This window comes from the organism of the source record quoted next (genome assembly GCF_019968985.1).
Source record: "MAG: Porospora cf. gigantea B chromosome Unknown PgB_NODE_322_length_22263_cov_120.933, whole genome shotgun sequence".
Taxonomy (NCBI): domain Eukaryota; phylum Apicomplexa; class Conoidasida; order Eugregarinorida; family Porosporidae; genus Porospora; species Porospora cf. gigantea B.
The window spans coordinates 1-22263 of record NW_027178928.1 but is presented as its reverse complement, the minus strand read 5'-3'; the positions used below and the strand labels follow the sequence as shown (position 1 = coordinate 22263).

Genomic DNA, 22263 nt, shown 5'->3' with positions numbered 1-22263 from the left:
CAAGGAGTGGGAAGAGCAACATCTGGACACGCTGCCGTTCCAGGCTTTGCATGCGCTGCCCTACTCCGAAAGTCCAAGTGTTGAACAAGAGGGAGCTTGAGATTTTGTCGGTTTTCCGTGTAAAGCTCTAACGATTGAGCATCGATGTCAAATAGCAACGTCACCGCTTGCAGCAAGTGCGCGGTGGTGGTGTCTGCAAATGCCCGAGTGCTTTGTCATCCGTGGTGCGGTCACCGAGCCTGTTCCAAGTGCATGATCGTGGATCCGGATGACAAACACAAATACACGTGCCCAATTTGCAGGAAGCAGTCTCACAGCTCTGAATGGATTGACAGGTTCGAGGAGAACCTGCAGTTCCAGAAGGAACAGACAGTTCGGCATCGCGTTACGAGCATCATGTGTCAGAGAAGGGAACGCTTCGCGAGCACGCCTGAGTTTAACGGGTTTCTGGAGGAGAGGGAGGAGTTGGCCTTGGCTTTGTTGCGTGGCACCGAGGAAGAGAAGCAGCAGACGAACGACAAGCTGAGGCGCTTTGAGATTGAGAACCAGCAAGAGATTGTCGAGAACAACAACAACAACGAGAAGACTGACCGTCTCCGCGTAAAGGAAATCGTGGAGATCGAGGGCACTTTTTATGAGAAGGTGAAGCTGAACTATGCCCGAGGGTTATCATACTCTCCCTCGACAATTTCCCATCTTGCACATCCACTGCAGCGGGAGTTTCCAGAACTTTTCCACACCGAGAGCGCTGTGGAAGACAGGACCCAGTTGGTATTACCCAGTCTCCTGGACTCCACAATCAACTTCGACACCATGCAGAAGCAGCACACGGAGAAGAACCTTTTGATGCAGGCGGGAGGGTTTAAGATGGAGCCTGTGCAGACTCGCCTCAGGCAAGAGTTCTTCAGTTTCGCGCTCATCTGTGATATGGTAGAATCGTAATTCTAACAGCAGGTTTCCCAGTAGTTGTCCGTTTGGAATGGTGGCCTTCGACATTCCACTGCGGCGTTTCATGCTGTTGAGTAAGCTTGTGAATATCTCTAGATTTTAATCTCATGTCCCGAATCATTCTCTCCCGAAAGAATCATTCTTCCAATCGTCCTGGCATTCTCTCTGCCAGCTTAGGAGCGGTTGCTACAGGAACTGCGACGGATCGCCTGTTGGAGGAGTCCCCATACCAACGAGGATACGGCTGTATGTCTGGTGAGATCTTCGGATCCCAGGGCACGACCGTATCACAGTTTCGATCCGTCTCTCTATCGCCTCGCGTCCCCAACCCAATCGAATTCTACGACATTCGAGCCAGCGCGCACCCGGAAGAACTACAGTTCCAAGATGTGGGCTTCTGGCCTTCGTCTTTCGATTACAACACCCAGCGACAGGATACCTATGATCCGCGAGTTCGCACTAGCGACTTGGCAGAGGTTGAGCCGGTCGCATTCAACGACGGAACATGGGGTGTAATGCGAAAGGATCCTGAACGTATGGTGCGACCCACCGACATGAACATGGACTACCAGACTCCCAATCACAAGTCGGTCTTCCAGCACCCGCCACCAAGACTTCCTACTGAACAAAACATTCTCAAGCCTGCAATGATCCAGCAAGGAAGAGCTGGCGTCTACACCGACGCGTCTACCAACGAAACGCTCAGATACGACCCAGGTATGGTCCCTGTAGAAAACGCGACCACTGTCATCTCCTCCGCCAACCACCCCTACGCTGCCAAGGATGAGCTCCTACCTAGCGACCTCTCTTACGCACCAGTTGACACGGCCCCGCACAACGCGACTCCATCCAAGGTGCAGAAGCTGGTCAATCTCATGCGAAATAAGTGGGTTGGAAGCGACACACGTATTGATCCGAAGAACTTTCGATCAACTGATCGAGTTCCCAACGGGGACCACCTGCAGGACTTCTTCGACAACGCAGTTGCGCGATCCGAGGACTCCCCATTGGAGTCCGTAGCAGGACGCAAGGAGTACCAAGATATGCTCAAGGACTTTCTGCATTTCCGTCGTTTCTTCAACCGTAATCCATTCGAAGAACGCTGGTGTCAATCTCGTGCCTGGCTGGGACGGCGACGAAAGTGTAACATCTTCGACTTGTGGAACACGCTGAAGAAGGCCCAAACGCAGTATATCAATCACTGTGTCGAAGTAATGAAAACGGAGACACGAAGGCTTCGTACAACGGCCGTCTCTCCTTATGATAGCCCACTCGCCATGGATGTGGAGTCTGAGACACGCTCACAGGCGCTGCTTGTGCTGGCTAACTGCAAGGAAACCCAAGTCGTCTTCGACATTCACCGCATGAACAGGATCATGACCAACTTCCTGACCTCCACGACTCAAGGGCAGGCCCCGTACGAGGAATCCGCCTGGCGCGATGTGGTGGGTGCCAGGCTAAACTCCGCGGGTCTTACAGTCGTAACGGTGCGGACGGATGCCCACGAGACGGAATACATTTTGGCTGAGGGTCCCTCAGACATCCTCCTTCGACCTGCGCGCCCTCTGAAGGAGAATCAGCAGATCTTCCCGTACAACAACACCGGCCTGGTCAACTTCAAGGACACGTTCTACCTGGATCACCAGCATCGTGCCCGTATGCGTTGCGCCGCCACTCACTCTGCCTACCCGCCGGATATCGTCGCCGACCAACCCAACTTGTCTGCCGTATTTCCTGTGATCGTCCCCCACGCCTCCACGTTCCAGAACGTACAGGTGCTCTCTGGAGGCTTTGGCTGTATGGGGTCGCCTGAGGCATTCTACGATGTGAGTGCCGGAGTGAACTCGTTGTTCCCAGCGATGTCGGTCTTCGGGCTGCACTGGGACACAAAACAGGCTTACAGTTATGGCAAGTGCTTCGTGATGGCGAAGCTACTGCTCGAGGAGCTTAGGAAGTACAAGCAGAATTCCGTGACAGCTGCGCTACTCTCTAATGTTCATCACAACCTTAAGGAAGTCGAACTGACCGCAATCTCCACACAGGTTCTACGGACAAGAGTTAACGCCGCTACCGAGGACAAAGACGCCCACCTCCACGAATTGCTAGTTCGCCTGTCTCGCGTGTGGCTCGACATAACTCAAGAGCTGCAAACCGTAGCCGACTACCACGCCGAGACCGCCTATGCAGAGATGAAGTCCATGGAATCCCGTGGCCAGGGCAACTTCCTAACGTTTCAGGTAGGCATCAATAGGGATTTCTCCCGCGATGATCCCAAAGGAATCTGCCGAGGACTACAAGGCATCCGCAACGAGCTGGGATATCTCCTTCCACCGGTGATTAGACGCAATCTGGCTGTGACAACGGCCGCTGAGCGTGCAACCGTCGTAGGAGTCGCGAACACTCGACTCCGAAAACGGTTCCCTCACTTCTCGGCGGAGGAAGAGAACAGACTCAATAGCCGGTGGGACGACGAGACGACCAAAGACCCATTCCTAGTGGTCCCTGACAACATGGCACCCTTCTCCTCGTTTGCCGTGTACCCGACCGACGTTCTGCTGCCGACGCCGACCTCGGCGCCCTTTCACCTGAAGCCCTTCGCAAACGTGATTGCCCGAGACGCAGCTTTCGACCTGGACTCTCCAAACGCCTCAGTTCCCTTCTACCGAGACGAATCGCGACCGAACCGGGTGCTGGCACAAACACTGGAGAAATGGTCCGGAGTGTTGAGTGAAGATACAATCCGCAATCTCGACCCTCGGAACCCGTTGAGAGGCTGGCGTCCGTTTCAGCAGCAAGCTGACGTGAAGACCCTCAAAAAATTGCGAACTCAGTGATTGATACGATGATGTGACATGCTTAAATTTCACCTATTGGATCGATGCCGACACCGTTGACAGTGCGAAGCTATCTCTCGCCTGTTCAGGTGTACAATGCTGCGACCGAATCTGCCAGGGGCAAGATCATGGAGCCGTGGTGGCGCCATCTGAGTGCATCGGTGCTGGGTGGTTTCTGGGTGTTTCTCTGGGGTCACGGATGCACAGTGGGGGCAGGCCGGTTTTTCGACTACGGCACTGCTAACGAAACTGACAGCTACGCCGTTGCTACGATAATTTACGGTATAGTGTTTCCCACGTGTTTTGCGGCGATCACCTTCAGTGGCGCAGACCTTTTCACAGCATGTTGCATGTCCGGCATGGTGTACGCTGCCTCAGGACCCAAGGACTGGAGGCATTACGTCGCCGTACTCAGACTTTGGGCTCAGGCTTTCGCGGGGAACCTGGTCGGCATCGTCGTTCTTTGCGGCCTTGTTGGTCATTTGGGTGGGGAGTACCGAGACCACTCGGGCCGTGGCTGGCAGTACCTCTGCCACCTCGCCAAAGGCAAGGTCGGCGAGGACTTCATCGAGTCCTTCGTCAATGCCATCGCCTGCAACATGTGCGTGTGCTTGGCTAGCTGGACACTTTATATGTCACATGACGTGGCGGGGAAGTTTTTTGGGATCATATTTCCCGTGTTGGTATTTTGCATTGGTGGATATCAGCACGTGGTGGCGAATCTGTTCACGCTGACCCAGGCGTTGATGGAGGATTGCGGCATTTCATACTCAGAGGTCTTTGGCAATATCTGTCCCGTACTGCTGGGAAACATCGCTGGTGGATGCTTCATCTTTGCAGGTATGACTGTGGTGATCCTGTATCCCGGTACGGACGACTATGGTGCTGACTACGAGTGGTTTCGTACAAATCGGAACAAAACGAAGTCGCGATCAATGGAAAACATACCAGACTTGGAAAAACATGGTTCATCTGCATCTTTGTCCTCCATAAGTCAAAGTCAACAGAGTCTTTGATCTGATCTCATGAGCCAATTGAAAGAACATTTCACAAATCACACACAACGAACATCACTCACTTGTTCCTCCTCGTCCAAAAGAATGCTTAGGAGCACCACTCCCCCTCGTCGGTTAACCGTGAGGCCTTTGATGTACACTCCAAACAGTTCCGGCACAGGGGGTATCGACCCGCTCATCAGGTTTCCGGTGGAGGCGTCAACGGCGATCATCACCTCACAAAGGGTCTCTCCCGACATTCCAATGACTTGCAGCGTCTTGGGGTCGTCAGGCTGCAGACGAAGCACGAACTCCTTGGCGAAAATGCCAAGGGGGTTGGCATTTTGGATCTCGGAGCCGCTCATAAGGCTGAGGCCGCCGTAAAGATCCTTCCAAATGTACGTGGCCACGTGACTTTGTGGAAGGTATACGAGGCGCTGCCTCGAGATGCCCTCAGCTTGGCCCCTCACCAGCGCTGCAACCTCAAATTCTTCCGAGCTACATTTGGTCGTTGCAGTGGAGCCATACGGGTGTATTGTTACTTTCGGCTCCATCAGAAAATATGGCACACAACGAAGTCAGGCACCACAGATAACATCACCGTCTCTTCACCCAAGCTGCAATCACTGTGATGTCGTCCAACTTCCCGCCGACGCTCAGATTCCGGTGTCCCTCCTTCCGGGCGTTCCTCCCAAAAGGTGTGGACGCCTGCGTGTCCATGCTCCTCGCGAACGCAGCCTGCACTAGTGCCTTGGCAATGGCTTCTGGCGGCGTGGATGTGGTGTTTGAAGGAGGCTCGACCGCAAGAGGGTGGATAAACTGGCCATTGAACCAGGCCTTGGTGAGCTCATCACACTCTTTGAGGATGTCAACTTCATACGGTGATAGGCAGTCGGAAACCAAGGACGATACCTCCATGTCGAACAAGTTGTCGAACAATCCATCCGTAGCAACAATTACGAGATCTCCCTCCTTAATACTGACTTCATAGGTGTCTGCCATCTCAGGGATGTCGCTTCGGTAGCCGTAACACGACTCATTCATGGTGCGGAGAAGCTGGATTTTAAGAGGCGCAGGAACTCACAGTGACGAAGGCGCTGAGGCCTTGCTTCTCTAACTCCTCAAATTGAGAGGGGTCTGGGATATAAGATAACTGAAACGGGCAGTTAAAGAAATGCTGCTGCTCGCGAGTCCTCTTAAGAACCGTCATGTTGGTGAACAACCTCTGGTCTCGTCGCAGGACAAAGCACGCAGAGTCGCCAAGATTCGCGATACCCAGACTCGTGCCAGGTTCATTTACGGCCGCCACGATACACGTGGCGGCCCCTGGGATCATGGAATTGTGAGTCCTCTGCCAACCAGCATCCAAGCAACTTAACGCTTTTTGTGAACCGGTGCCGAGATCACTGGGACCTTTATCCACGTGCGACTTGCATGAATTCATTAGGGTCTGGCTGAATCTGCGCGGATTTATGCCAAACTCCGACCACTCCCCCACCCCATCGGACACGCCAAGCACGCGCCCACAATTGGAGATGAAGTAGGCGTCCTCACCTCCGTTGAGCTTCTCAGGGTTCGGGATAGAAAATGAACCAGCATCCAGGTACAAGCCAGAATTAGCGGGTGGTCTGACGGCTGATCTCTTGATAAGCATGGGACACTTAGCGTCTATGCACTCATGTGTGCCCTTTTGCAGGTCACGTAAGTGTTGGAAGACACGGAAGCGTGCTACGCTGCTTTGGAAGTCAGACAGCTGTAGTGTCACATAAGGCGGGATGCGAGCATTGAAATGAGACCGGTGCCCCGGTAGAATACCCAGCCCTCGGAACGAGTGGGCCCTGCTGAGTGTGCTGCTTCGTGGTGTGGACACAGACTGGAAAACGAACCTCTCTTCATTGGTTCGGCATATCTCGCTGGAGGACTTGCACCGGGAATGCAACCCCCGTAACGTCTCAACGAAGGTCATGCGCTTCTGCTTGGATCCCTCGACGTCGCCTATTGACAGTCGTCGATCCTTTTTGTGCAGCAACAGCCAACAGGGGAAGTAGAACTCCTTCCTGGCTTCGTCAGCGTCGGGGGAGTCAGGGTCGTCAGTCTCCCGTGTCGATGATGGCGTAGGCCCTGAGGACCCCACTCCCTTTGGGGATGGGGGTAACAGGGGTTTCCGACGATGCTCTGGTCTCGATGGGCTTTTCGAGAAGGCTTGAAACGATTCCACTTGACGAAGGAGTCGGTCGACTTGAGGGGGACTCTCCACTGTTAGCTCGTCTCTCATAGCGACGATATTTACAAGCGTGCTCTGTGTAGCGTAAGCCTGAAACTCACTTCAGCATCGCGCTGACACGGCATTTTATCACAATTTGCACTTAATCTTGGACTGTCAGACCAGCCTCTGTGGGTGCGATAAGGTACCTGTAGGCCCGCTCGATTTAATGCAAGGGATTCTCTAGTTTTTGACGGGTTGGAAGCTCAATGTGCTAATAATAGCTTACTCCTGCGACAGAATCGCAAGATCCGCTACCAGACTCACGTGATCGCTCGCAGCCCATTCTCGGTTAGGAAAGTCGGGCATGCCTCGGCAGTCGGGCACCTCCAACACCGCCACGGCCACGAATCGCTCAGTCTCGAAAAAAATGTAGTCCACACACGCCTTCTGGTGAGGAGACCAGGCAGTGCAAGCAGCCTCGGAGCGTATGTCGTCATCCGACATGTCCGCATACGCCGACGTGTAACCCGGTTGTTGTGAGAGGAAGCTGCGGGCCGAAAGGTCGTGTGCAGTCAGCTTCTCGTCGAATGCAGACAGGACCCTCAACAATCGCCGTGACGCCTTGAGTCCAATGGGGCCGTCAGTCATCTTTCGTAATGCTGTTCCCCCGTTATGCTGTATGAACCGCCTAGGTGAGCTCTCACATCCCTTAGGCTTGACCGGACAGCACGTTCCATGTGAGAACTACTGACCAGCTGCTCATCAGATATTCGGTCATCCAGCTGCATTGGCGCACCGCACAGCCAGTAATAGGCGTCGTCGTGAGGCGTGATATTCATATCCCCGCAGATCAACGACGCGGCTTTCGGAAAGAGCAACTTGAGCTTGGCCACATCATGGAGGACTCGCATCAATTGGTACAGCCGGATATCCCCTCTCTTTGCGTTGAAGAGCAGGTGCGTTGTGGACACAAGCAGCTGCGATTTGTGGACTGTATCATCCAAAGCTACGTGTAAAGCAACCTGGTTTTTCTTGAAATCAACCGGACTGTCAATAAAAAGAGTGCTGTGCGATTCCAAGTGTTTGAATCGGTGCTTGGCCCAGAGAATTCCAACGCCTTCAGACAAGCCGCTCTTAAGGAGGTGCTCACCTTCGTACGTGTCCGAGAGGTCACTCATCAACCTGGCCCACAGTTTCACGTCTACTTCCTGAATGCAGACCACATCTCCTTTGCAACTGAGTCGTCAGCGGGCCCCCTCAGCTCACTTCCGCAGCTCCGATAGCACATACATCCAACGGTCAGGATGACGTCCCCGTTCGGTCTTCGCGTACTGCTCGCATAAGACATTGAATGTCATAACTCGTAAGTCTTTAGGCAGGCTGCGACGTCGCCACATACGGCTCCGCTGAAAGCCACTGAGGCCCACCATTTTTCCGATTTAGTTCTACAGCTCATCATGTACGGTGTAACCGCAGTTCGCACTTCCAGAGGGATCCGTGAGATTCTTGGATCCGATTTAGTTCTACAGCTCATCATGAACGGTGCAACCGCAGTTCGCAACCTTGATTATGCCTCGTGTTCTTCCAGAGGGTGATCCGTGAGATTCAATCTTGGAGACGACGTTCATACCCTTCGTTACACGGCCAAATACCACGTGCTTGCCATTGAGCCACGGAGTGCTTACAGTCGTGATGAAGAACTGCGAACCGTTGGTATTGCGACCCGCGTTGGCCATAGAAAGGAGGCCCGGCTGGGAATGAGGCACGCTAAAGCTTTCATCAGCAAACGTGCGACCGTAGATGCTCTTGCCGCCGCGGCCGTCTCCGTTCGTAAAGTCTCCCGCCTGTAGCATGAAGCTGGGGATAACACGGTGGAATATGGAACCCTTATACCCCTCGGGGTCCTTGTCAAAGACGTGACCGTTAGCAAGAGCGATGAAGTTCGCCGTGGTCTTCGGAACCACGTCTGTGAATAAGCCCATCTCGATACGGCCCGCGTCCACCTCGTCGATGGTCACGTCGAAGAAGCATGTGGCACCCAACGGCCTGTCAGCAGGGTCGGACTCCGCAGCCAAAACTGCGGCCGGCACTAGGAGATGGAGGAACTTCATTACGAGTAAATATATAATTAGCCCCTAACAGCCTTATGTTTCGTCCGTTCGAGTAATTACGAGTTCCGGCCGGTGGATTTAAACGTCTCTGTGTCTTTAATCATCCCTCGATGTCATACCCACCTGTAAGTCCGTCCACATCGCGAGAACGGCTGTCGATGGCCCTAGATCGGGCTCGAGCACGTCGGAACAGTCAGAACAGCAGTGCACTCGGAACGAAGTCACTGGAATCTCTCTTGTCACCGCTCGTCTCTGAGGAGGTTTCACGACGGCTTGAAGCCCGAAACGAACCATCAGCATTTGCCAAACTGGCAATGGGAACAGACGAAACTCCAATCATGCCTCCCAGTCGTTCCCCAGCGATACGACCTGCCGGAGAGACTTCGACACAGCTGCTACGACGGAACCGTTCTCCACTAGAGACTTCCTTCTTCAGCCGGAAAACACCTCCATCGTCGGGTCTGCTCACCTCGACGATGGAACGACACGCCGTGAAGGAAACGGAGCTGTGGAAGGGGCAGGCGGCACGCCTTACGGATGAATTGGCGAGAGAGAAGCGCGACGCTGAGTACTTCCGCGACAAGGTTGCCGTTCTGGAGGAGCAGCTGAAGGTCCTGAACGACAAACTCAATGAAAACTTCCTCTGTCGATCGGCAGCCACTGGTGCCCCGTCTGTACCCGACATGCTGAAGAGTCAGCTGTCGTATCAGGAAGAGAATATCGAGTTGAAGGTAGAAATAGAAGAGGCAAAGAAAAAGATTCAAGAGGTGAGATCGGTGCGAACGGACGACGCAGCTTAGCGGCGCCCTTGAGAAGGCACACAGACTGGCTACACAGAAGATCCAGAATTATGTGAAGGCAGACCGCGCAAAATGCGACGCTGAGGTTGCAGCACGAGAGCTGGAGGCTGACCTCGAAACCCTAAAAGCCCGCCTGGCCCAAGTGGAGGCCGAGAAAGTCGTGGGACACACGGGAGAGAGAGACGCAGGAAGCTCAAGCGCAAGTGAATGCGTTGAACTCTCAACTGCAGGACCTTAACTTCCTATCCCAGCAAAACCACCTATCACAAGAAAGACAAGATATCCGTCTGAGCGAGTTGGAGCGGGAGCTCCGCCAGTACAAGTGTTGGCTGCAGAACGAACGCGAAACCATCGCTAGGATGACCGCGGATATAAGCGACGTGAGCCCAAGCACCATCAGACACGCAGTTTCAACTTTTCCTGTCTCAGTTGTTCACTGTCCTAAAGGAACGTGATCTCTTCCGTCAAGTGCTGCCGCTCGTCAAGAACAATATAAACAAGCGACATGACCCACAACGTTCGCAAGGAACTCGAGAAACGTGGTAGCTAACTGGGCGAGGCATAGAAAGAGTCTAGTAGGGGTCTCGTCGAAAGTGTACATGGGGCAGACGGAGGAGACGGACTTCGATAGGTGAATGAGTCGAAAGGCCACTCAAAAGCGATGTTCTCCGAATCGTAGGCTAATTGAGGGGTGTAGAACTGTTTCTCATGTTCCGTAGGTGGTTCAGCGGTCACCGGAGAGCGAACAACAGGTGTGACTGGAAGAGATATACGTACTCTCTTTGGAGTTTGGGCGACTGCGTTCCTCAGTCGGGTTCGAACGGTCCTTTTTCGGGTAGGTGACTCAGGTGTGGGGGTGACCATCTGCTTCTGGAACCCCATGTCCAGCAGGCAGCGGCCGCGTTTCGGAGGCAGCGGTTCGTCGCGCCAGGCATCGCGACTGCGAGGGTTGATTCGACCTTCACAGGCCTTCACGACATTCTCTTCGTCGCTGCTGTGGGTGTCTATTTCACAAAGCCACGGTTCGAAATCTGTGATGTTACCCTTCCTTTTCTCACTATCGTCGTACAAGCTTCTGATAAGAAGTTCGGTTCTCCGCGTTCTGGGATCGTACACCTTGGCATGGAAAAAGCACCTAACAGCGTGCTTGACCTCGGCCAGATATCCATCCCGGAGTGGATACCCTCCCTGCCACAAGAGGCGTACTGCCTGCTTATCCCGCCATCGAACGCTCACATGGTCAACATCCTTAGCTTGAGATACGATCTTGCATGCGGTCTTCACGCCTACGCCTACTAGCGAGGGGCAGTAGTCGCAGCCTGCAAGCACGGCCATCGTCACGAACCGCCAGTGAGTAAACAGCGTGGGCGGCAACAGCCCCGCGAGAGACAGGTCGTCGTACTGCACTTGCAGTCCCCACCCCTCCTCGTCCAGTTTGAACACGACTAGGGGTGCGCCAAAAACGAGCAAGTCCGAATCCTCGGAAATTACACCCGCCACTTGACCCGAGATAGCCAGGAAGGCGCACTGCGAGTCCGCTTCGTTGGGTGCGAACGAAACCTGAAACCCTTTCTGGACCATCACATCGAAAAAGGTACGCAGCATCTCATCTGAGATCGCAATTGACTGCCGAAACTCTTTTAACGCGCGTCCGGCGTGGCCCTCTCTGTGCAGCTCCAGCCCCCGCTTCCTATGCTTGTCTCGGGAAGCCCGACGTTCTTCGTCCACTGCTCGCTTGCAAGCTGCAGGTCGTCCGTCTAGCACGAACACAGGCGTGACTCCATGGGCAGAGAGCATTGCAGCCCTCCGACAGCACCAACGTATGTAGGCTTGGGTGGGTTTGCCGAGTGCCAAGTCCACACAGCAGCCGAAAGCGGCCTTATGCAGCCAAGTCATCGCATCTACAGCCATTCTTTTCCCACGAAACTGTTCCAAGTTTATCTGAATTGGTAAACAACCAGAATCGTACCTTCCTCTCAATAGATTTCAGATGAGACAAGAGACCACTGATTCCCATTACACACGATTAATGCAATTCAATTGGTATTAGGTCGAATCGACCTGTGGCAAGCCCATATAACAAACTCTTGGTCTCGCTGTTGCCCAGTAGATCAGGTCGCAGTCCATGCAAAGTTCCCAACGTGAAAACTGTGAACACGTGTTCCTGCGTGGCGTTTCCAGCAGTTACGTGACCAGATACAAGCCGCCAGAAATCTGGATAGATCAACGGCGTGATCTGACACGAGCTTGCCGGCACCGAGGCACGGAACGCCTGCTCGTCCAAAGGCAAAAGCACACAAAGAGGTTCCTCATGGGCAGTAGCGGGCTTCATTTGGAGGCCAACGGCGAAAACTCCAGGGTTATCGAGCAGGTAGACAAAAGCTGCCGCCAGGACATCAGATGGACGCATCATATAAAGAGCGGCCGAGATGTCACTGACTTGCAGACACAAGGGTTGCATGGGCGGGGGGACCGAGTTGACGTCCTCAGTGGTGCTGACGGTGGTGCTGATGGTGGTGCTGACGGTAGTGCTGTCGGTGGTGCTGACGATAGTGCTTTTGCTTGTCGTGGTGCTGGCGTCGACGATCCCATTCAAACTTGAGACGGTTTTCGTTGGTGAGGGAGATGTAGTGGTTGTCACGGTCGCCACGCTTCCTTCCATTAAAGCCGTCGTTGTGCTGGAGTCTGCCTTCAGGGCGAGAATGATGCATGGCAGAAAGAGTTGAACCTTCATGTAATTGAGACTTTCTCCAGATGCGAACGTCACTCTTAGTTATTGGAGTGGCCGGAATTCTTCACGTCCAGGAGGTGGACTGCGAAGGCGTCCTAAACTGCGAAGGCGCCGAGTGTCCCTCATGCTATCTCCTGTCACCTTCCTCGACGTCTAGCAAGACCACAATGAGGCCTCTGCTGTTGAAAGCTCAGAAGACCCTTTCAAGCCTGCCATCGAACCCTACCAAAGTGCCTTATATCGACCAGCCTCGATGCCTCCGAGTAAATCTCAATCATGTGAAGTACGCCGTGAGCATAGACAATCCAGGCGACTTCCTTGCCGCTGCTCTAAGTTTCTTCGCTGACAACCACTGGCTTAACTACCTTGCGGTTCGCTGTTTTCAAGGGGGTACGGTTGTCAGGTGTACGTTTCTTGTGGTTGACACAGATCTTATAAGTGACATTGCCCGGGCTAGCACTTGCAGCACGCGATGCCCCGTAAACTGGAACTATCTCGTGCCCGCAGCAGACGACCCCATTTCATGCGGTGATCCGAATGACCCGGCAGTGGTCAGCTTCTACACATTCGGAGGAGTGGCGCGAATGTTCCCGGAAACGTGGCTAACGCAGGAGCAACGGCTCTGTTTCTATTACCTTGCAGCGGGAGACGCAAAAATGGCAGAGAAACTCTGCCTTCGTGTCCGTCTCACAAATTCGGACGGCCCATTCAAAATGGACGTCCCCAACCACAGCTAGCTCTTATGACGCATCTCCACGGCTATCTTGTCAATTCCGGCTTGCATATATTGATCGGCATACAAAGGCAATTGCCTCGGCAGCACGTCTGAATGAGTGGCAGCTGGAACCTTATTTCGTGTAAGCAGCGTCACCGTTTTGAAGAACTCGTGGTACTTCACGGCAAGAAGCAGCGCTTGAAAGAACTGTGGTGATAATCCTTGAAAGCAGAGCTTGCCGTCAAGAACTGGAATCGTGAATGAGCGAGTTCGGAGACACCAGACACCAAGAGCAGCCTCCTCCTCACTGACCACCATAATGCATCTCGCAGTTCTGAAGAGCTTCAGAAAACTTTCGGCATCGGCTACAGTCAATCTACACTCAAATATGCTAATGGCATGCCGCTTGGTGTGGCGCAAAGTTACCTTGCACCCATCTCTGCCGACTCGGTCGGCCTCCGTCATGCTCATATGCAACACCGGCAGCTCCAGGTGGGGTAGCGGCATCCAGGACTCCCGCCAAAGCTTTACGAGCTGGATCCGCTCAAGGACGTAGAGGTACTTCCGTGCAAAGAAGTCGTAGTTGTCTAAGGATACTATTCCCGGCTCTAACGTCACGCCGGCTGGCCTCAATCGCGGCTTGAACAGCAGTGGCGTCCGATATATTTTATTCAAAAGGGATTCTCCGCTGACCTCTTCGGTGCTCACAGAGGAAGGGTATTGTATGTCCCTGGATGACTCGTCTGAGTCTATTCTTTCGACCTCATCTTCCGCCTGCGGTGGCAAGGATGGCGACGTTGACGACTCAGACGACCCAAAATTACTTGTCTGCATATACGAATTTTTATGCGAGCGTCCTTCTTGCAGCACGTCGCTCGCAAGCTGTTCCTAGGAAACTGCCTTCCCTTGTCGGACTTCGCTGTTGTCGGACGTCTCGGTAAGGGAGCCTACGCCGTAGTGCTACTCGCCGAGGACAGGGCTGGTAACCGGGTCGCGCTAAAGCGATTGACGCCCACACACGAGTTGAAGAAGACACGCCAGCCCCTAAAGAGCGATCGCAGCGTGATAAGTCAGACGTTCTTGCGCGAGTTGTCGAACCTCATGCAAATGGACCATCCCAACGTGCTAAAGGTGGAAGGACTCGTGGTCGAGGAGGGCGAAATGCAGACCCCTCTCAGTTTTACAGACGTCTACTCTTTGCTGGACAGGTGCCCCGAGTTATTCCTTTGTCTAGAAGTGGCAGACAGCGACTTGGCTGCGTTAATCGACGATCCTGATACCGACCTGGAGCACGACGCTGTGCGATGCTACGCCCGTAATATCCTTGAAGGGCTGGCGTACCTCCACTCGCGTGGCGTGGTCCACCGAGACGTCAAGCCCAGCAACGTATTCCTCAAGGACGGAGTTGTCAAGTTAGGCGATTTTGGTTTATCTAGGAAGGAGGCGGCGGTGATGACGCAACACGTAACAACTCTCTGGTACAGGGCTCCAGAGGTGCTGTTGGGAGACGAATCCTACAACTCGAAAATCGACGTGTGGTCTGCCGGTTGTGTAATTGCCGAGATGATCCTTCGCCGACCCCTGATGCCAGGGCGGAATGAGACAGATCAGTTGCAGGCCATTGACTCCACATTAGGCCCTTTAGATGGGTCACCCAAGATGAGAGACTTATGTCCCTCTTTGGATAGATACAGGAATTCTATGGTGAGGTTTAGGTCTGTCATGCACAGTTCACTCCGCTGGCTGAGCAGATGCGACGCGAAGATCCTCTGCTCAAATCGTTTCTTCTGAGTCTACTAGCAGTCGACCCGAACCTACGTCCCACAGCACAAGCAGGTAGGCGCCTCTCTTTCATGCACACAGCGCTCGAGCACTTTTGGCTTCGTCAGAAACAGCACTCGCAGTCAAAAGGGCAAAAGTCGGTGCCTCCGCCCTGACCCACGTTCAGCTCCTCCACCGAGTAAATAGGCCAGCCGTCCGAGTCCAATCTCCTTTGAGGCTCCAGCCCAAGGTCCTCCTCCAAGGTTTTCTTGGCAACAGGCTTCTTGGTGACCACTGGAGGCTTCTTCTTGGAGGCGGCTTTTAACAGTGTTGTGATGTCTGTGGTTTCGCGAACGGTGGGTTCGACTGCCGGGTTGGCGGGTTTCTTCGCCAGACGCGCCTTGACCTTGACCATCAAAAGTCCGATTTTTGGATGCGGCCTAGCCAACGAGTAAAGGTTAAGAAGAACAGCAAGCGAGAGAAAGGCGTGAAACACCTGATCCGAGACACCAAGCGTCGCCTCTCACGGGATATTCCCCAGGAGGCCCGCGAAGGTCTGGAGACCAAGCTGAAAGCTCTGGAGGCGCAATTGGCGGCCCAAGTCAGTGTGGTCACTCGTGACAACAGACGTCAGATATGGTTTAATGGTGAGGGGCGGGATGACATGGTATCATTTCAGACCGAACACGGACGAAGAATCTTATCGCCGCCGCCGAGAAGGAGGTGGAGGCGCTTCGAAGACGAGCAGAAGGCACTGATGTGGACGTGCCGAAAATTCAAGCGATCACGCCGGAGGAAGCTTTAGAAAAATTTACGGCTAGCGTCTCGCGCCTCGACGAGCTTCGGGTTGATCTTCTGTACGTACTCTCACAAAAACGGGCGACAGACTACATACCCATTCGACAGGCGGTCAGTGGTCTCTCCCAGGAGCAGCTTATGCAACGAGACGCGATTCGGATGCAGCTTGTCAAAGGGGAGCTGCCTACAATTGACGAGGCTGACGATGACGAATTCTTCACTAACGACGAGGGTGAGGCGGTGTTCACTGAAGAGACAAAGGAAGATGTGAAGGATGATCAGAGTAAGGCATTTGTGGTTAAGGCCTGGACAGCCAACAAGGGTTGCAAGAAAGCGAGCCCGTCGAAGAAGTCAGCGCCTGCTGAGCAATGGAGAGCAGGCTGTGTCAAGGCGGATGCCCGCAGCTACAAGCAGGGAACAGTAGTCCAGTTCACAGGCAAAAGAATTGTATTCGACTAATCTCTTGTCCGCATGCATGAAGCCAGACACACCTCCTCCACAGAGGGGCGATGGCGCGGATCAGCGCTCAGGAGACGGCTAAGCAGTCGCTTGAAGCTGTTGTCCCAGGTTTTGCACTTCGAAAACATTGGGAGGTGTCTGGATGCTCACCGTATGTCAAACTCACGTGATTGTGTCGAGGTTCCCGCGTGCCCTGGCAAAAGCAGTGTAATCAGAATCGGCTGGAGACGCACGCTTCCACGTTAGCCCACCGTTCTCGACGTAAAATAGGAGCACTCCCAACATGAAGATGTCGGCTTTCTGAACGTTGAAGGACTTCGGTGTGTTACCTCGAGGGTTATACATCTCTTCACACTCCGGGGGAGTGTACCCACTCTTGCCCACAGTTGGCTTGGAAGACTCAAACTGAGTGCTAGAGAGCGGATTACGAAGGGGAGCAGCCTTGGCGAAGTCAACGAGCTTCAGACCCTCCGGGCCCATCAATACATTCGTCGGAGTTAGGTCCAAATGGCACAGGCCCACAGAATGCAGACGCCGAATCAATTGAGCTAGGTCCCTTTCGAGTCGTAGTGTGTGCACTGTGATGTAGGCATTGTGAGGTCGATTGATAGCAGAGTACAGGTTCTGACCGTAAAATGACGACAGCAGTACGATGGAGTTCTCTACCGGAGTTCGCAGCCACTTCCTCAGTCGATCTTTAGGAATGTCGCACCATCCAATAAAGTGAGGACACACGCCTGGAGCGTACTTGGACAGCCAGGCGTTAACTGTAGCCTCCTTCACGTAGTTCTCCCCCGAGACTTGGTAGGTGCCACCGGTTGTGAGCATCCGAGAAAGCAGCTCGTTCCATCGGGATTTCGGGATGACCTTAATAAATACAGCCCCGTTGTCCCGTTCGGCCCTGAACATGCGATGGTTGCGGTTGCTATTGAAATCCAATGTACGCACTTGTTTGACGGACCAGTTCTCCAAAGGAACATGGTTGAGGCTAAAATTCCGATAGTCTCGCTTGAATTCATCAGTCAAGAGAAGTCGATACGCCTCCGTCCACTCATACGTCGGATGTGACTCTGTACGAGCCGACGAAGTAAACATATCGGAGTCAACGGTGCTTTGTCTCGCACTCCCACTCGTCTGCTCCCTTGCAGATAACACAACGTGAGGGTTGGTGAACGGAGGCGTTCGTGGAAGGACTTCTGATGTACCGACACGCTGTCCTAAACGGGCCTCCATGACGAAGGACTCTTCACGGCGCTGGGATCCCAACGGTGCAGACATCTCCTGACGACACGGTAGGTTCATCTGACAAAGGGCATCCGGAGGACGATTCGACGGATTGCGCGTGCTGACGGTGTCGCACAGGCGACCAAGCGGGGGTCCGGGGGCCGCTCTGGATGCCACCTTATCCGCCAACGGAGAGAGCTTGATATCCACAGATGTTGGAATCGTCGGGACCGTCGAAATAGGGTGTACTGCGGTCATGGTGGTCTCCTCCTCGGATGGCTTAAAATAGTTCATGGTGTTGGGTAGGCGCTGTTCCAAACCACGTCGGAACACGGCTGGGAGGCCGCCACCCACCACAGGTGCCGGTGGACATAAATCTAATGCGGGAGACGTCGTACGAAGCCCCATACTCGGAAAGGATTGGGCTTTCGGGGACTGCGGTCCTTGAAAGGCCTGCAGTCCCTGAAAGGACTTCGCGGTCTGCAGAGGCACGAGCGGAGGGATATCAGGCAGAGCTGCAGGTAGGTCAGCGGCGCCAACAGACGAGTCCTCCCCCCCTTTTAACCGCTTCATTTCCTCCGAATAAGTCCTAGAAGGTGGTAGCATCTGGGCGCCCAGGTCCAGACCGTCGGGTAGTAAGGCTGGGCGGAACATGGAAATTTGCAGTTTCCCCAACTGAAAGGACACAAGAACTTTTCCGCGTCTGTGGCTTCTACTGAGTCTAAAAGTGTTCCACTGCCTGTTCCATAAAAGTTGCCTTGACTCGTATCCGACGGTGATATGTGCGTTAATGAATGAGCCTCCAAAAAAGTTCTTGGCCCCAGTCCGGTGGGACGTGTGCGACCACAGAATCTTTCGTCAAGTCCCCAGACGGCCTTCTCGGTCGAAGCCACTGGTTGAGTGCGTGAGCGGCTTTAAAGGTAGTGTTTGAATGACCTATTTCTCAGATGATCTGGTACATCGCGGCGGTTCTTCTGCCGTCGCTGGCGGTGATTGGGTACAAACGGAAGACTGCCCAGAGAAAGCGCGCTGCTTGCCAAGTCGTTCTGCGACTGTTGCAATGTCGCTCCGAAACGAATGTCAATGATCAGCTTCGATGCGTCATGAGGGAGTTGCATTTGAGTGGGGGAGACTTCTTGTTGGCACTGAATCTTAGTGAGCTCAACTCAGTGCGAGAGCAGCGGCTTTATCTTGCGGTGTTGGACAGCGTGGGCTCCAAGGAAGATATTCTGGCCCTCACTCAAGCCAGGAAGTTTGATTCTTTGGTGCGTAGGGACTTGGCTAAGCTGTTGTCGAGGCGCCTCTCATTGGATGCTGTCAATGACTTCTACTTGAAGGGCACTCCGTATGGAATCGACGTCCTTCGTCTCCTAATGCCGCTACTATGGCGCCAACATGGCGCTAAGAGCAGCCTTCCAGTTGTCCTACCTACCGCAGGAATGGGACCGGAGCACTTGATTCTGGCGGCTAAGGCCTGTGCGTATGCTGAGGACTCTGTCGTCGACATCCGGGATCTGCTGGGCCGTCTAGCCCTCAGCAACCAACTGCTCTTTTTCAGTCACTACCTCGAACAGATGTCGCGTAACACAGTTGAAGTATCGACAGTTGTGCGTCAACTGCTAGAAGACCGCGTTCCTGCCTGCGTGGAGTGGGGCTTGGTGGAGGCGACGGGTCCACAGGACTGCAAAAGGGCAGTCTATTGCATCGAGACGGCTCGAGCTCTGTGCTCCTTGGATGACGACCAGGAGGCCTGGCGGGCGTTCATTTGTCTGCTGGACTCGTCAGCTGGGTATCACCATCATTTGGTACAGTCGAACTGGCCTATGTTTCGGAAAGTTCTGGATGCAATTAAACCCGCCAACGGACCACTACAAATGGGCCCCAACTGGGTTGGGTGCTTCCTCAAACGTGGTCTGAACCACGAGAACAAATCCCTTGTGAAGACCGTCGTGACCGGCCTTTCAGACCTCTCCGACCTACGCTTGGACTTGCACTTCTTCTGCGACTACTTTCTGCCGAAGGCTCGGAGACTGGCGCTGCAGCCCTCGTTCTCCACGTGTGAGGATGCGCTCCGCCTACTGATCACGAATACGATATCTCACCTATCCGCCGATGAGATGCAGCAGGTGCTACACAGCGAAGGGTCAACCTCACGTGTCTTCATGGAGGGCCTCATGGGCCCTACAGGACCTGCACAGCCGCTGTCGGTTGGCTTCAAGGAAGCCGCTGGCTGGGCACACCGTTCTCTGGCGTCTCGCGACGTCCGGGAGGCGCCAGGTCCCTCCCGCTCGTCGTTGTTTAGTTTGGTCTTCGAATGCATGTTTAAGCTGGTACGGTTTTATCGGGAATGGACTGCGGAAGCATCAGCGGAGGTAATGGTCATGGTGGCGGCTATACCACCAGAGATATGGAAAGTTGTAGGCCCCAAACTGACTGCCAATGTAAACCGATGGATGAGTCTCGGAAAGCTTCTGGAGACCGACAAGCATGACGGGCAGGTAATTGCCGGCCTATGCAGGTTGGTGCCGTTGAGGAGCACATTCTTTCGAAGAGGTGAATGTCGGAAGGACGTAGCCTTGTGGATCGACGCACATAGCATTCCACCGGATTGTGCGGAATCTGCAGATGTGGTGATCAGAATCCTGGAGATGGTCACAGAAAGGAGCTTGCTTGGGGCCCCTACAGAAGAGGCCTTCATTCTACTTGTCTCCATTCAGCAATTTCTGCCTTGGCGAAAGCTAAGTCCTCTATCTGAAGGCCTACTGCAACCGGTAATAGAATTCGTCAACGAGGCGCGCAAAGAGCCTTCTCTGATGGCATTTATCTTCTGTTCTCTCTTACTACCATGGCTGCAGCGAGAGGCGGTCCCTTCAGAGTGGGCCGATTCAGTGCTAGGGATGTACTGTCCTCTGAAGGCCAGAGGCGTCTTCAGCGGCTTCTCCTTTCCGAACCTGGTCTCTGCGTTGCAAACGAAGCTGGACAGACATAATGTGGACTCCTTCCTCGAAATGCCCGTGCCAGTCAACTACAAAGAGTACTCGGACCTCCTCGACATGCTACATATCCGGCTGCAGTGCTGGAGCAACCCAGATAGTGTTGAGGTTCACCTGGCGAATTTCGCGGAGCACGGACCGCTGGTCTGTACCGTCATTTTGGACTGCCTTCATTTCCTACGCTATGACCTCTCGGTGGAACAAATAACACAGCTTCGCAAGGACTTTCTGGCCGTGCTGAAGGATATCGTGTCTGATTGCCCAGCGCCATCCGCTTACTTGCAGGCCGGTTTCCGATGTCTCTTCTCAGATCACGTCGCGGTGGTGGACTCCACGGAAGCGAGCACGGAGTTTGCTCACACAGTGCTGTCGCTCGGTGCTGCCCACATAGGAGTAGCCCGCTCTCTCACGTTTCCTCTTCTGTCGTTTTTCTCCCTTTGTGACAGCGTCCACGACGTCGGACTCACACTTTTCGTGAAGATCCTAACGTTCACCGAAGCACATGTTACCGTTTCTGGCCGGGCTATGTCGGCTGACACACTGGATACCTTCACGTCCAGTCCATTCTTCGTGCGTCACTCGGCCTGGGTGTATCTCGATCGACTCGTGGACTGCAGGTCCAAACTTGACTTCGTCAACAACCTTTCCAACCGTTTGTGTGACGTGCTCTTCAGACAGCTTCAGGCCCTCGGTCGTGGCGCTCGCGACATCGACTGTCTGGAGACGAAGGCCGTTGACCGAGATTCCGCCATATCACTAGCTCAGGACAACAACGCGATTCCGATGCCTGACAGCCAAGAAGATCGGTTTCGCATCCGTGTCCTCCAAAGCCTCCTGGTTTTGAGCAGAATTCTGCTGACGAATGACGCGTCCGATGCTTGGACTGCGAACGTCTGGGCTCTACTACGGATTCCTATGCTTCAAAACTCGCGGAACATAGTTGAGATGATAGCATGTCGACTAGTGGCCTCGAGACCTGAGGCCTTAACGGAGGCCCTCAGTGATATGAGCGACTTCTCGAGTCCTGGGCCTGTGCTGGGGTCTTACCTGTTGGTGGCAGCGTACGCGGCTATGTATACCAGCTGTCCCGCCAACGTTCGGAGTCAGCTATGGCGCATCATTGTGCCTCATGCCACGTCGAACGTGGCTTATGTCCGCGCGTCAGCTCAGTACGCCATTATGACCGCACAGTCAGTGGACGGTTTTGCTGAGGACATTCGCACCTATCTCTTGGCTTCTAAAGACGCTCAGAAAATGCTGCGGAGAACGAAACCTGTGAGGGATCTTGTTACGTCTCACTCAGATATTCGAGAAATGGAAACCTTTGAAGTGCCGACTCGACGCTCTTTTCATTGACCGAGACTCTTACGACTTCGAGCTGTCTCTCTGCCTCGCGAAGGATCTGAAAGCTGCAGTAGCTACGGAGCTGAGCTCTGCCTTCGTGGGTGCTCCGGCGCCGCTACCGAGCGTAGTCTCTGACATAGCTAACTTTCAGCGTAAGGCTATCGTGTGGGACGACGACGACGAAGATCATCGGGAGGCTGCTTACAGTGAGTGGACGGTAAATACGAAACCAGAATGCAAGACGCGCTATCCGCTAATCGTGATCGCTTCACTTGTGGAGAAGACTCCAAACCTCGCAGGTCTCTGCCGGACCTCCGAAGTGTTAGGTGCCTCATTGCTAATCG

General features: G+C 53.9%; 17 protein-coding genes across 26 annotated transcripts; 8 read left to right on the top strand and 9 right to left on the bottom strand.

Moving 5' to 3' along the window:
* Nucleotides 1-144: 144 nt before the first annotated feature.
* On the top strand, nucleotides 145-942 carry KVP17_001697 (uncharacterized protein; the record flags this gene model as incomplete). 2 transcript variants are annotated; one of them, XM_068517336.1, is made up of 1 exon in its annotated part: nucleotides 145-942. In XM_068517336.1, the coding sequence occupies one exon, from the start codon at nucleotides 145-147 to the stop codon at nucleotides 940-942; it is 798 nt and encodes a 265-aa protein (XP_068375421.1). The 2 variants fall into 2 exon arrangements, with proteins under 2 accessions (XP_068375421.1, XP_068375422.1); XM_068517337.1 differs by having other exon boundaries at nucleotides 253-942.
* A 113-nt stretch (nucleotides 943-1055) lies between these two features.
* Nucleotides 1056-3782, top strand: KVP17_001683 (uncharacterized protein; the record flags this gene model as incomplete). Its single annotated transcript, XM_068517314.1, has 1 exon — nucleotides 1056-3782. The coding sequence occupies one exon, from the start codon at nucleotides 1056-1058 to the stop codon at nucleotides 3780-3782; it is 2727 nt and encodes a 908-aa protein (XP_068375399.1).
* A 44-nt stretch (nucleotides 3783-3826) lies between these two features.
* Nucleotides 3827-4798, top strand: KVP17_001686 (uncharacterized protein; the record flags this gene model as incomplete). The annotated part of the gene is made up of 1 exon (XM_068517321.1): nucleotides 3827-4798. One exon carries the CDS (start codon nucleotides 3827-3829, stop codon nucleotides 4796-4798), a length of 972 nt encoding a protein of 323 aa, XP_068375406.1.
* A 38-nt stretch (nucleotides 4799-4836) lies between these two features.
* On the bottom strand, nucleotides 4837-5331 carry KVP17_001688 (uncharacterized protein; the record flags this gene model as incomplete). Its single annotated transcript, XM_068517324.1, has 1 exon — nucleotides 4837-5331. One exon carries the CDS (start codon nucleotides 5329-5331, stop codon nucleotides 4837-4839), a length of 495 nt encoding a protein of 164 aa, XP_068375409.1.
* A 43-nt stretch (nucleotides 5332-5374) lies between these two features.
* On the bottom strand, nucleotides 5375-7126 carry KVP17_001684 (uncharacterized protein; the record flags this gene model as incomplete). Of its 3 annotated transcripts, XM_068517316.1 has the most annotated exons (3): nucleotides 5375-5833; nucleotides 5862-7076; nucleotides 7103-7126. In XM_068517316.1, the coding sequence occupies 3 exons, from the start codon at nucleotides 7124-7126 to the stop codon at nucleotides 5375-5377; spliced, it is 1698 nt and encodes a 565-aa protein (XP_068375401.1). The 3 variants fall into 3 exon arrangements, with proteins under 3 accessions (XP_068375401.1, XP_068375402.1, XP_068375400.1); XM_068517317.1 differs by lacking the exons at nucleotides 5862-7076; nucleotides 7103-7126 and having other exon boundaries at nucleotides 5375-5821; XM_068517315.1 differs by lacking the exons at nucleotides 5375-5833; nucleotides 7103-7126 and having other exon boundaries at nucleotides 5841-7052.
* A 139-nt stretch (nucleotides 7127-7265) lies between these two features.
* Nucleotides 7266-8413, bottom strand: KVP17_001685 (uncharacterized protein; the record flags this gene model as incomplete). 3 transcript variants are annotated; one of them, XM_068517318.1, is made up of 3 exons in its annotated part: nucleotides 7266-7658; nucleotides 7688-8219; nucleotides 8250-8413. In XM_068517318.1, 3 exons carry the CDS (start codon nucleotides 8411-8413, stop codon nucleotides 7266-7268), a joined length of 1089 nt encoding a protein of 362 aa, XP_068375403.1. The 3 variants fall into 3 exon arrangements, with proteins under 3 accessions (XP_068375403.1, XP_068375405.1, XP_068375404.1); XM_068517320.1 differs by lacking the exons at nucleotides 7688-8219; nucleotides 8250-8413 and having other exon boundaries at nucleotides 7266-7487; XM_068517319.1 differs by lacking the exon at nucleotides 8250-8413 and having other exon boundaries at nucleotides 7628-8161.
* A 93-nt stretch (nucleotides 8414-8506) lies between these two features.
* KVP17_001692 (uncharacterized protein) lies at nucleotides 8507-9094 on the bottom strand (the record flags this gene model as incomplete). Its single annotated transcript, XM_068517328.1, has 1 exon — nucleotides 8507-9094. One exon carries the CDS (start codon nucleotides 9092-9094, stop codon nucleotides 8507-8509), a length of 588 nt encoding a protein of 195 aa, XP_068375413.1.
* Nucleotides 9095-9408: 314 nt separating this feature from the next.
* KVP17_001695 (uncharacterized protein) lies at nucleotides 9409-10132 on the top strand (the record flags this gene model as incomplete). Of its 2 annotated transcripts, XM_068517333.1 has the most annotated exons (2): nucleotides 9409-9861; nucleotides 9890-10132. In XM_068517333.1, the coding sequence occupies 2 exons, from the start codon at nucleotides 9409-9411 to the stop codon at nucleotides 10130-10132; spliced, it is 696 nt and encodes a 231-aa protein (XP_068375418.1). The 2 variants fall into 2 exon arrangements, with proteins under 2 accessions (XP_068375418.1, XP_068375417.1); XM_068517332.1 differs by having other exon boundaries at nucleotides 9571-9894.
* Nucleotides 10133-10440: 308 nt separating this feature from the next.
* Nucleotides 10441-11805, bottom strand: KVP17_001682 (uncharacterized protein; the record flags this gene model as incomplete). The annotated part of the gene is made up of 1 exon (XM_068517313.1): nucleotides 10441-11805. One exon carries the CDS (start codon nucleotides 11803-11805, stop codon nucleotides 10441-10443), a length of 1365 nt encoding a protein of 454 aa, XP_068375398.1.
* A 115-nt stretch (nucleotides 11806-11920) lies between these two features.
* On the bottom strand, nucleotides 11921-12628 carry KVP17_001693 (uncharacterized protein; the record flags this gene model as incomplete). Of its 2 annotated transcripts, none has more annotated exons than XM_068517329.1 (1): nucleotides 11921-12628. In XM_068517329.1, one exon carries the CDS (start codon nucleotides 12626-12628, stop codon nucleotides 11921-11923), a length of 708 nt encoding a protein of 235 aa, XP_068375414.1. The 2 variants fall into 2 exon arrangements, with proteins under 2 accessions (XP_068375414.1, XP_068375415.1); XM_068517330.1 differs by having other exon boundaries at nucleotides 11921-12556.
* A 20-nt stretch (nucleotides 12629-12648) lies between these two features.
* Nucleotides 12649-13362, top strand: KVP17_005229 (uncharacterized protein; the record flags this gene model as incomplete). The annotated part of the gene is made up of 1 exon (XM_068515035.1): nucleotides 12649-13362. One exon carries the CDS (start codon nucleotides 12649-12651, stop codon nucleotides 13360-13362), a length of 714 nt encoding a protein of 237 aa, XP_068375423.1.
* KVP17_001691 (uncharacterized protein) lies at nucleotides 13359-14174 on the bottom strand (the record flags this gene model as incomplete). The annotated part of the gene is made up of 1 exon (XM_068517327.1): nucleotides 13359-14174. One exon carries the CDS (start codon nucleotides 14172-14174, stop codon nucleotides 13359-13361), a length of 816 nt encoding a protein of 271 aa, XP_068375412.1.
* A 12-nt stretch (nucleotides 14175-14186) lies between these two features.
* Nucleotides 14187-15277, top strand: KVP17_001687 (uncharacterized protein; the record flags this gene model as incomplete). 2 transcript variants are annotated; one of them, XM_068517323.1, is made up of 3 exons in its annotated part: nucleotides 14187-15044; nucleotides 15071-15176; nucleotides 15204-15277. In XM_068517323.1, the coding sequence occupies 3 exons, from the start codon at nucleotides 14187-14189 to the stop codon at nucleotides 15275-15277; spliced, it is 1038 nt and encodes a 345-aa protein (XP_068375408.1). The 2 variants fall into 2 exon arrangements, with proteins under 2 accessions (XP_068375408.1, XP_068375407.1); XM_068517322.1 differs by lacking the exon at nucleotides 15204-15277 and having other exon boundaries at nucleotides 14187-15131.
* Nucleotides 15226-15516, bottom strand: KVP17_001689 (uncharacterized protein; the record flags this gene model as incomplete). The annotated part of the gene is made up of 1 exon (XM_068517325.1): nucleotides 15226-15516. The coding sequence occupies one exon, from the start codon at nucleotides 15514-15516 to the stop codon at nucleotides 15226-15228; it is 291 nt and encodes a 96-aa protein (XP_068375410.1).
* Nucleotides 15517-15534: 18 nt separating this feature from the next.
* On the top strand, nucleotides 15535-16358 carry KVP17_001694 (uncharacterized protein; the record flags this gene model as incomplete). The annotated part of the gene is made up of 2 exons (XM_068517331.1): nucleotides 15535-15748; nucleotides 15781-16358. 2 exons carry the CDS (start codon nucleotides 15535-15537, stop codon nucleotides 16356-16358), a joined length of 792 nt encoding a protein of 263 aa, XP_068375416.1.
* Nucleotides 16359-16520: 162 nt separating this feature from the next.
* KVP17_001690 (uncharacterized protein) lies at nucleotides 16521-18236 on the bottom strand (the record flags this gene model as incomplete). Its single annotated transcript, XM_068517326.1, has 1 exon — nucleotides 16521-18236. The coding sequence occupies one exon, from the start codon at nucleotides 18234-18236 to the stop codon at nucleotides 16521-16523; it is 1716 nt and encodes a 571-aa protein (XP_068375411.1).
* A 293-nt stretch (nucleotides 18237-18529) lies between these two features.
* On the top strand, nucleotides 18530-22263 carry KVP17_001696 (uncharacterized protein; the record flags this gene model as incomplete). 2 transcript variants are annotated; one of them, XM_068517334.1, is made up of 3 exons in its annotated part: nucleotides 18530-21850; nucleotides 21879-22125; nucleotides 22153-22263. In XM_068517334.1, coding segments are annotated over 3 exons (3679 nt in total), but the record flags the coding sequence as incomplete, so codon positions are not given. The 2 variants fall into 2 exon arrangements, with proteins under 2 accessions (XP_068375419.1, XP_068375420.1); XM_068517335.1 differs by lacking the exon at nucleotides 22153-22263 and having other exon boundaries at nucleotides 18530-21931.